General features: G+C 26.3%; 1 protein-coding gene across 1 annotated transcript in view; it reads left to right on the top strand.

The window, feature by feature from the left end:
* LOC111632532 (acetoacetyl-CoA synthetase-like) overlaps positions 1–9,302 on the top strand; it is a 42,970-nt gene extending 33,668 nt beyond the window's left edge. Inside the window, exons 10-15 of the mRNA XM_023376974.1 lie at positions 2,353–2,466; positions 2,543–2,668; positions 8,560–8,629; positions 8,698–8,756; positions 8,839–9,041; positions 9,112–9,302. Coding sequence (XP_023232742.1) covers positions 2,353–2,466; positions 2,543–2,668; positions 8,560–8,629; positions 8,698–8,756; positions 8,839–9,041; positions 9,112–9,249 — 710 coding nt within the window. The 3' untranslated portion in view covers positions 9,250–9,302. The remainder of the gene's footprint in view (positions 1–2,352; positions 2,467–2,542; positions 2,669–8,559; positions 8,630–8,697; positions 8,757–8,838; positions 9,042–9,111) is intronic.
* The last annotated feature ends 1,661 nt before the right edge of the window (positions 9,303–10,963 follow it).

Here is a 10,963-nt window from a genome sequence, read left to right as displayed (position 1 = left end):
TTCTAAAAACATTCCAAAGAAAAAGTTTCCTAAAACTAGATTTTTAAAAAATATTTTTTAGTATATATGTTTAATGATTTTGTTTTTGGAAATAATTTGTATCCTTAAAATTAGTAAAACTTGGCACTATATTTTATATAAATCTATGAATACTGCTTCATAGCCTTAAAAGGCTACCAAATATTTAATTAGGTTTAATTTTAAAATGTTTTTAGCTCTTTTTGAGACCTTTTCAGTACAAACTACTTTACATTAGATATTCTAAGAACAGCTTAAAGAACATAACTTAAAGTAAATAGAACAACTTAAAAAGAATAAATCACATTGAATTTAAAACTTGGAACAAACTCTTTGAATTTAAACTTAAATTTACATGCAATTTAAAGTTTAAATTTTACAAAAACAAAAGAAATCCAATATATTTTACAAATTGCATCCTTGAAGATAACTTATCAGGTTTAAAAAGTGCTTGAATTTTAATATTCAAAAAATTCCACTCCATTGAATGTAAAGTAGTTCTTTTAAGGCATGCCATGAAAATAGAGAGGGCATAAGGTTCTTTCTATTGATGGCTCAGTTGGAAAAATACAGTTGTTTCTCTGAGAGTAAAGCCAGCAATAGTAAGAATATAAGAGACAATACTGTTATTCTCAGAGATTACCTTACAGATATCCATTGGAAAGGAAGCTGATTAGACTTCAAATTGCAATGGGCAGAAAGTTGCCATTGAGATTTGATTCTGGCTCATGTGTAGTTGATGTTACAAGTAAATTACCATAGTGGCGTGCCGTGACATTTGATGATAGGGAAGCTGTGTTTCTATAAGAAGCCAACTTCCAGGTGCAATCAGTTAATTTTTTCTTTAAATGTATTTTTAATAGATTATTTATCTGATGTACTTAATAAATAAACAAGTTCAATATAATTACCTCTGTTATTAGATCCAATATATTCCATATGCCCTCTAAATGCCAATTCTTGCTTTGATAAAAACATATAACATCTATTTATTCAGATATATTATATCTATTAACCGTAACTATCACGTTATAATTTTCAATATTTTTTTAATATTATTTACTAATGTTAAATTCTATTCCATTTCAATTTCCAAATTGCTTAAAATACGAAAGAATCAACGATTTTTCATGTCTTTTGCCAACTAAATTGTCAAAGCCATTCTTATTCAACACTAATTTTATTTGAAAATAGTAGGCAAGTCAACAAAACAATTTTTGCATTTTTATGCATTTACAGAGCCATTTTATTGTGAAAATGTTGAACAAATTTTTTTATTGAAATGTTTATATTTAACTTAGGCATTGGCCTTTCTCTTTTAATAATGTTTTCTTTTTCATTATATGATCTTGAGCCAAAACTTTTTTAAAATAAATTTTCAATATCTCAATTACATTCTAAATTGCTAACCATCATATAAGGACAAAATTAAAAATAAAATTATAAAAACTTACTTGGTGAAATAAAATATAATGTGGTGGATATACATACCTGGTACAAAATATTCTTCAATTGTATGAATATACTTTTAAAGAAAATTATAATTAAATATAGCTTTGTAATGAAACATACATAAAATAACATAAAATATTCTTTACTCTTTAAATCTTAACCACTTCGTCAAATAGCTCCCTATGAGTGGAATCAGAGACAGTCCTGCTAGGTGTGCGGTGTGTACATGCATGCGGGCTGCCAAATCCCGAGGGTGCTGATACCAGTCAATTTCAAATGCCTCTTTTGTTGTGTCACTAATATACCTCAAAAGACGTGACAGGGTTCTTGTAAATTTTAAACATTTCTCACCATAGCTGTAAAAGTCTAAATATGTTAAACTTAATATATAATAGCAATCTTATTTTTTTTTCACATGTAGTATAGAAATTTGTAATAAGATACATTATGCGGTTATAATAAAATATTGTGCGATTATTTTCATATAATTAAAATTAATATGTGTTTTTTTTAGAAAATACAAGGGAAGCGGCACATCCACCGCTTCTAATGACGGCACGCCACTGAATTACCACTAAATAATCACAGGCCTTACTCTGTTAAAGAATATTTTATAACTTGAACTTTTATTGAGGTTTTGAAGATTTTAGTATGTAAATTATGAGAGGCAAAATGTTGTTAAACTTTAGAACTGTTTTTGAATTTGTCACTTTGTCATAAGCTTAAATTAAACTTTAGTTTTAATGCAATCTGAAGATGAACAGACCTTGCAGAACTGTTATTTATACTGTAATGATATTCTCTTCTTTATAATAAAAATATAACTTTAATATTGAAGTGGAATCATTAAGTATAAATGATGCAAATATTTATATTATTTAGGTGGTTCTGATATAATTTCCTGTTTTGCTGGTCAAAATCCAATGCTTCCAGTTCATGAAGGTGAAATACAATCTCCAAATTTAGGAATGGCAATAGAATGTTGGGATGAAACAGGTTTATAGTAATAAAAATATTTTTACATAAAATTAATGTTTATATAAAAATAATTTTAATTTTTCTTTGATGATAGGAAAACCAGTTATTGGTGAGAAAGGTGAATTAGTGTGTATATCTCCTTTTCCTTCAATGCCAATTTATTTTTGGAATGATAAAAATGGAGAAAAATATCAAAAAGCATATTTCCATAAATTTCCAGGTAACTCATTATTTATATTTAGAAATTTCTAAGTAATTTAAAATTTTTTAAACTTATTAAAATCAATGCTTATAAAATATTTTGTTTTATATTTGTGCTTTGATTTAATATGAAATTCAGATAATCTGAAAGAAAAGATCAGATGAGGTCTAGTTAGTGTAACTGTTAACTCATCTGCATAATAAGAAGTTGTACATTAAAGTTCCTCTCCATCTTGTCTTATAGAATATTCTGAATTATTAAAAGTTAGTTTAAAATAAATAATCATAATTATTAAATTCAGTGCAACAAAGCAGCCTCACCACTTATCTTTTTAGGTCAAATTGCTTTAGGTTTATTATTAATAATAGCCAAGTCCTATTCCAAAATTAACCTGATGATGATGATGATTTAGTAATTATAAAGTTCAAGCTTGCCTTTTTTTTTATAAAGTTATATAAAAGTTATTATTGTAGAGCAAGCATAATTATCTAAAATCTATTCAATTTATGATTTTCTTCTATTTCTCTTTTAGTCTTTATTATTAATAGTTTTTGGATATGATAAACTTGTGTTTATATTCAGATGATGAAAAGAAAATTGGAAAAACCTTATTGATATATGATTGAATATGATTGATATATGAATCTTATATGATTACAAGGTTAATGAAATTTTTCCAACCACATACTTAAGTTTTGTTGCATTTTATTTTGAATTATTTCTCTTCTTCCAGAATATGAAAATAGCCATTTGAAGATGGCTGAAAACATTTTATTTTTCATAAATTTTTGAATTTTTGCTAGATTTCTAAGGTCTTTCTATTATAGCAATATGTCAATTATAGCATTAGTCAATATGTCAATTATAGCATTATAGCAATATGTCAATTATAGCATAGTTCTATTATAACAATATGTTATTTTTTGTATTTTAAATTAGTTTGAATGATATGTCCTTATTAAGGGCTGGATTTAAATGCATTTCAAATCACAATATATGCACATAGAAACATCAGATATATGCACTGATATATGCTTGTTAAAAGCATTTGTAATGTACACTGAAATTTATATGTTGAAATTGTTAAATCTGGGGTAAGAAGACAATAAAACATTCTGGAATGAGTCCAAGTAGCCGTTTATTTTGTCGATAGCATGAGCATACAACAAAAGGTCAGAATAATGGAAAAGAGTGCCAAAATATTACCCAATCTTGTTTTCCTTACTAAAGCTCCCTGGCCACAACACACACTTTTTGTCAATACACTTCACCCTTTCCTCTTATGTCTTTTTTGAAAGTCTTGCAGGTATGCTGGAGAGCAGACTGCATGACACAGTTGTGGTGAGTGCTGAGCCATATAGTTGTGATCCAGTTTGATATGGTCTGGTGGAACTATATCTGATTCCTGTTCCACGTTTGGTAGCCCATTCTCTGTTGTATCTGGAGTTATGAGAGAGTGGTATCTGATTTGGTCTATGTGGTGTTTTCACCTCACAGCTCATTGGTCCAATACAATGTGTCACAACAGCTAGGATCCATTCTGAGTTCCCTCCTCCTCTACAGATGTAGACAGGTGCATGTTTTTAAGGATGCACACCTGTTTTTTACATCCTGAGTTTTTTGTAGAGGCTGGTGCCAGTTCTGGGTGCACAAAGTCAAGACATGTTTGCAGACATTGCTTAAACAGCATTTCTGCTGGGTTCACCCCCGTACTTGCAGGAGTGATGTGATGATGTAACAGAAATTGATGGTTTTTTTGGACCAATCCCCATGCATCATTTTCTTCAGCGATTTCCTTTGTAGAGTAACCCATGCACTCGGCCAATCCATTCTCATGTGGATGGTGGAGTGCAGTGCATATCTAGTGAATGCCATTGGACCTTAAGAAAATGGAAAACTTCTCTGAAGCAATTTGTGGTATGCATTATAATAAAGAACTTTTTTAAATAGGTAAGAACCAAACTGCAGTACATACTTTCTTAGCAATTTTCAGCATTTAGTTTTTGCTCTTTTACCTATATTGTTGGTTGAACCAAACTCAATATAATGGAATATTTTCTGTATATATTCCATATGTGGAAGTTTGACTATTTTAACTGTAAGAAATTATCTTCCTTATATTTAATTAAATAATATATTTATACAATTTTTTGAAAGACTTAAATCTAAAACTTTATTAAATTAATAAATATAATATTTACAATCATTTTAATCCAATTATTTCAAAGGATTTTGAGTTTGAAAAATGAGAGATTTGCAATGTCAAATCTGTATGTTTGTGAGATTTTAAAAGAATGCAAGTTAGATTATTCAAATTTAAAATATTTCACTTTTGTGTGCTCATTTGTAATTGGATGGTGAGATAATATTTCTCACATATTGTTGCATATATAGCAGAAACATCCTAGAGATAATTTGAAAAAATAATTGCAATCATGAAACAAGCTATAAAGTTCATACAACATTTATTTAGTCTAGAAAATGGTCAAATCTGTAAAATATACATTATCAGACAACCTTAATTTGATCTATTTGGACTCAATGTTTATATTGAGATCAACATTATAGCATTTAAGACAAAAGACATGCATACAAATCCAACCTTTAGTCATTAACATATAGCTATGTTTTAATGTTAAGTATTAAACAAACTTTGAAGAGAAAAAGATAACAGATATGCATCAAGACTTATATGTCTTTAATTCAAATGATAATGTCATTGCATTTCAAAGTAAGTATTATATTAGGAAGTACTGTTGCTATTAAGCTTGCCAACTCCCAAAGAGTTGATTCTAGGAATTTTCCATTTTAGGAGATATGATGATTTTTATTTTCAACAATGTCAAAATGCTAGTGCCTATTCTTTTATCTGTTTTAATATATGCTTAATTCAAAAGTTGATAATTTTGTTGAGTAAATATGAGATGAATAAGACTAAATTTAGGAATTTGAGAATTTAATAATTTTTGCTAAATTTGAGAATTTTTTTTCAGTGAGTCCAAGAATTGGCAACTCTAGCTACTATTAATTCATTTTATTATTTAAATTTTAGACATTTTTATGAATACAGTCTAATTCAGAAATCTGTTTTTAATATTAATTGACTACAAATTTGATTGTTCTGCCATAGTTATATATAAATGATTTTTTAAAAATTTCTTTTATTATTAACGATGAAATCCACATATGACTGTTTTTTCATTTTTGAATGTAATAATTAATATACAATAAGAGATCAATACATAGCAGTTTTTCTTAGAAAAATTTCATGATGTGTCAATTCGATTTGTAAACATTAATAATTATCTTGAAATTTAAACTGTTTTTAGAATCATTTAAATTCATATTTAAAATATCTATTTAAGAGGTTCTGAAGAAAATTAAATTCTTAGAAATATTTTTAATGATGGGGTAAAATTTTATCATTTATTAGTTGTTATTATTTTAATATCTTACTACTAAAACTATATAAAATTACACAGTGGTACATCCAGAGGGGGACCAAGAGGCCCTGGTACCCTCCACAACAAATAAACACCTAAAAAAATTTTCAAAAATCTTTTCCTAATTAATATTTCTTTTTTACTTATATTGACTTATATTGTTGTCTTCTATTTTACTTATGAATTAACAGTCACATAAGGTGGGAATTTTTATTGATTCACATAAAAAAGTTTATCTGTCTAATTCAGCTCCCCAAATGTGTCAGTGAAATTACATAATTACTAAATATTTTATTAATTCACCCATATTAAATAATTTATGATTATATAAATTTATGTGAAAAATTTCTTACTGAAGTACTCCTACAGATATATACAGTAAATAAAAAATTTGGAAATAAATTCTTACATAAACATTTATTAATAAATTTAATCTTAAAATTTATGAAATGAAATATTTAAAAAAATTTATGGTAGAAAAGATAATCTGTTTTGCATGCAAGAATGATTGAAATGAATATATTTAAATATTTTAAGATGATATTGTTAATTTATCACATCATATATAAACTTATCGGTGTTTTCAATACCTAAGAATTGTATGGAAAATGTATTGAAAATTATTAATTTGAATGACTAATTGAATTGATTTTATAAACTTCATATCAATGCTTTACTCAAATAACTCAAAATATGCTGATTCAACTCTTTCAAGCATTTCTGTTTAGATATTGGTAATAATTTAACTCTTAAAAATTTATACAAATGATCAAAATTAGTCAGTAATGGATATCTACAAAATGTCATTAATATTAATTAGAATATAAACAAGTGAAAATCTTGATTGTTGTAGCATTTTCTATTTGTATAGAATTAATAAGAGAAATTACTGTAAAACAATTGAATAATTAACAATAATGGCTAAACATAGACATTTTAAGAACTTGAGTAATGTAGACAAGCCCAAATAAAATTGTCTAAAGTATTGTTTACAAAATATTACATTTTAGCAGAATTACTCTGTCAATTTAGACACAAAGTTTCCAACTTTTTTTACAAAAAGTGTACATTTATTTATTTTCTCTTTTTTACATCAATTTCATCAGATTACTTTCCTTTATTAAAGTTAGGCTCAGATTTAGAAAAATAGGAATTTCTTAAAATTGAACTTCACTTGAAAGTTAGTTTATTCTTAATGATTTTGAAAAATAATTAAATCTGCCATTGACAATATTTGTTTTAACTTGATTGCTGTATCTCTTGAGTTTTTTCTTGTTACCTTGGGAAATTGTCTTGAAGTTAGAAGAACAAAACTTTGATAGTAACGTATAGATTGGCATTGTATGTCTCTACTCAAATTATAAAATTGGTATCTTGCTTTACTAGAAGATAAAATATATATAATATTTTCTAAAAGAATATTTTACTTAATTTTAGAGTAATTTTATTTTACAGAATAAGCAATTTTAAATGTAGCTATATAAAAATATATTTTAAGTGATGTGTTTAGCTTAATATATACAGGGTGGTCTAAAAGGTTAACTGAGATTTTTTTAAGATTAGTTTTAATTATTTTTAAAATAAATCTGTTCTTAATTAAAAATATATCTCAGTTAATTGACTTTTGAGCCAACCTGTTTATGTAAAGAATGCTCTCAATTTTTTTCTTTTGTGAAAATGTTTGTTAATTTTTATCATCTTTCATACAGAATTTAACAATGTTTACATAAAATTAGCTTGTCATTGCAGTTTTTAAAGTAATTAATGTCTTCAATGCCACTTTTGATCATAATTTTTGTTGTATATTTTGATTTTTTATTATAAATACAAATTTTAAATGAAAATGGCATGACTTCTGTCAGACAGTTTAAAAATATGAAAATTTTTACCATAGGAAATTTTGATTTAATTAATTGTTTTAAGATTTAAAATACTTTAAACTGCTTCAAAAATAAAGCAAGGTAGGGAGGGATAAAGAGATAAACTTCACATATAAGAGAATTCATAGTGTTCCTCATTTAAATAGATGAAAAATATTTTTTTAATTATTTACTAACAAAAAGTTGAATGTTGTACTAATAGCAGATTTTAACTTTTTGCTGACAGTTTTTTAATTATTTAAAAAAAAGGATTGAATGACTTTTAATTAACAAGTATAACTTAGGTTGATGATGCCTACGGGAATAAAGGTAGCCCTTGAAATCAATATTCTTTTGAAATATGGATTGAATTCTAATAATTTCCAAATGAGCATTTTTCTCACTCTAGCATTTAAATGTTTATACATATACATAAATTATCCACTAAGTCATAAAACTGATTTTTCCAAATTTTTCATCCTGGGTATATATTTTACCTGCCCTACCTTAGTTATGCCATTGGTTTAGAAGTCCCTGAATGCTGCAAATCTATATTATACCTCTTGAATTGTTTAAATCATTATTTTTATCTGTTACATTTTTATAGGTGTGTGGACTCATGGTGATTTTTGTATGATAAATCCTGTTACCAAAGGAATTTACATGCTAGGTCGAAGGTACTGAATACTCTCATATTTTTCTTAAATAAATTATTAAAAATTAAAGAAAATATTTTTTATTTTAGCGATGGAACACTGAATCCAAATGGAATTAGATTTGGAAGTTCAGAAATATATAATATAGGTTTGTAAAATAATTTTTCTTAAACATGAAAGATGTATGTAAATTGAATTAGTTTGAATAATTAGTAGTAATTTTTTTCAAGTTGAATCTTTCAAGGAGATTCAAGACAGTGTATGTGTATCACAGTATAACAAACTGCAAGAAGAAAGAGTTGTTTTGTTCTTAAAATTAGCAATGGATCACTCATTAACAACAGAACTGATAGAAAGGGTCAAGTTAGCAATTAGGAGAGAACTCTCTGCACGTCATGTTCCTGCTGTAATTCTAGAAACCAAAGCAATTCCTGTAAGTAAATTTTACTAAAATTTTATTAATATTGGTTAATTTAATTAATTGAAAATTTTTTAACCTGTAGTATACAATTAACGGGAAAAAAGTTGAAGTGGCCGTAAAGAAGGCAATTTGTGGTGAAGAAGTTTTGAACAAGGACTCTCTTGCCAATCCAGAATGTGTTGATTTTTATTATAACATACCAGAACTTAATGGTTTTTGAAATAATTTTTTTATTTCTGTTTACCAATTTAAAAACACGACAAATTGAGTTTTTTTTTTNGAAACAGAACAAAGAGAAAGGGGAATAGAATATTCTTATATATACATATATAAAATAAAAACAACAAAAATATACTGGTGTACCACCACATACCTTGGTAGAAATGAATTTATAAATATGTATCAATAGATTTGTTTGCCAATTAGTTATAGATAGATGTTTATTCTGTTTATCAAATATTATTTTAAATTCTAAACATACAAAATTTGAAATAATAAAATTGCAAATTTAAAAATCAAGAAAATTATACTTTATTCAACAATATCTTTGAAATACTGTAAAGCTTTGTTGACCAATTTTCAGGTGCATATATTTAACCAAAAACAAAAAATCTCTTTATATTCTAAAAACATTCCAAAGAAAAAGTTTCCTAAAACTAGATTTTTAAAAAATATTTTTTAGTATATATGTTTAATGATTTTGTTTTTGGAAATAATTTGTATCCTTAAAATTAGTAAAACTTGGCACTATATTTTATATAAATCTATGAATACTGCTTCATAGCCTTAAAAGGCTACCAAATATTTAATTAGGTTTAATTTTAAAATGTTTTTAGCTCTTTTTGAGACCTTTTCAGTACAAACTACTTTACATTAGATATTCTAAGAACAGCTTAAAGAACATAACTTAAAGTAAATAGAACAACTTAAAAAGAATAAATCACATTGAATTTAAAACTTGGAACAAACTCTTTGAATTTAAACTTAAATTTACATGCAATTTAAAGTTTAAATTTTACAAAAACAAAAGAAATCCAATATATTTTACAAATTGCATCCTTGAAGATAACTTATCAGGTTTAAAAAGTGCTTGAATTTTAATATTCAAAAAATTCCACTCCATTGAATGTAAAGTAGTTCTTTTAAGGCATGCCATGAAAATAGAGAGGGCATAAGGTTCTTTCTATTGATGGCTCAGTTGGAAAAATACAGTTGTTTCTCTGAGAGTAAAGCCAGCAATAGTAAGAATATAAGAGACAATACTGTTATTCTCAGAGATTACCTTACAGATATCCATTGGAAAGGAAGCTGATTAGACTTCAAATTGCAATGGGCAGAAAGTTGCCATTGAGATTTGATTCTGGCTCATGTGTAGTTGATGTTACAAGTAAATTACCATAGTGGCGTGCCGTGACATTTGATGATAGGGAAGCTGTGTTTCTATAAGAAGCCAACTTCCAGGTGCAATCAGTTAATTTTTTCTTTAAATGTATTTTTAATAGATTATTTATCTGATGTACTTAATAAATAAACAAGTTCAATATAATTACCTCTGTTATTAGATCCAATATATTCCATATGCCCTCTAAATGCCAATTCTTGCTTTGATAAAAACATATAACATCTATTTATTCAGATATATTATATCTATTAACCGTAACTATCACGTTATAATTTTCAATATTTTTTTAATATTATTTACTAATGTTAAATTCTATTCCATTTCAATTTCCAAATTGCTTAAAATACGAAAGAATCAACGATTTTTCATGTCTTTTGCCAACTAAATTGTCAAAGCCATTCTTATTCAACACTAATTTTATTTGAAAATAGTAGGCAAGTCAACAAAACAATTTTTGCATTTTTATGCATTTACAGAGCCATTTTATTGTGAAAATGTTGAACAAATTTTTTTATTGAAATGTTTATATTTA

This window comes from Centruroides sculpturatus, unplaced genomic scaffold (assembly GCF_000671375.1).
Source record: "Centruroides sculpturatus isolate CEXI.00-Female unplaced genomic scaffold, Cexi_2.0 scaffold714, whole genome shotgun sequence".
Classification (NCBI taxonomy): domain Eukaryota; kingdom Metazoa; phylum Arthropoda; class Arachnida; order Scorpiones; family Buthidae; genus Centruroides; species Centruroides sculpturatus.
The sequence above is the reverse complement of the archived record's forward strand: the minus strand, read 5'-3'. Positions and strand labels throughout refer to the sequence as shown.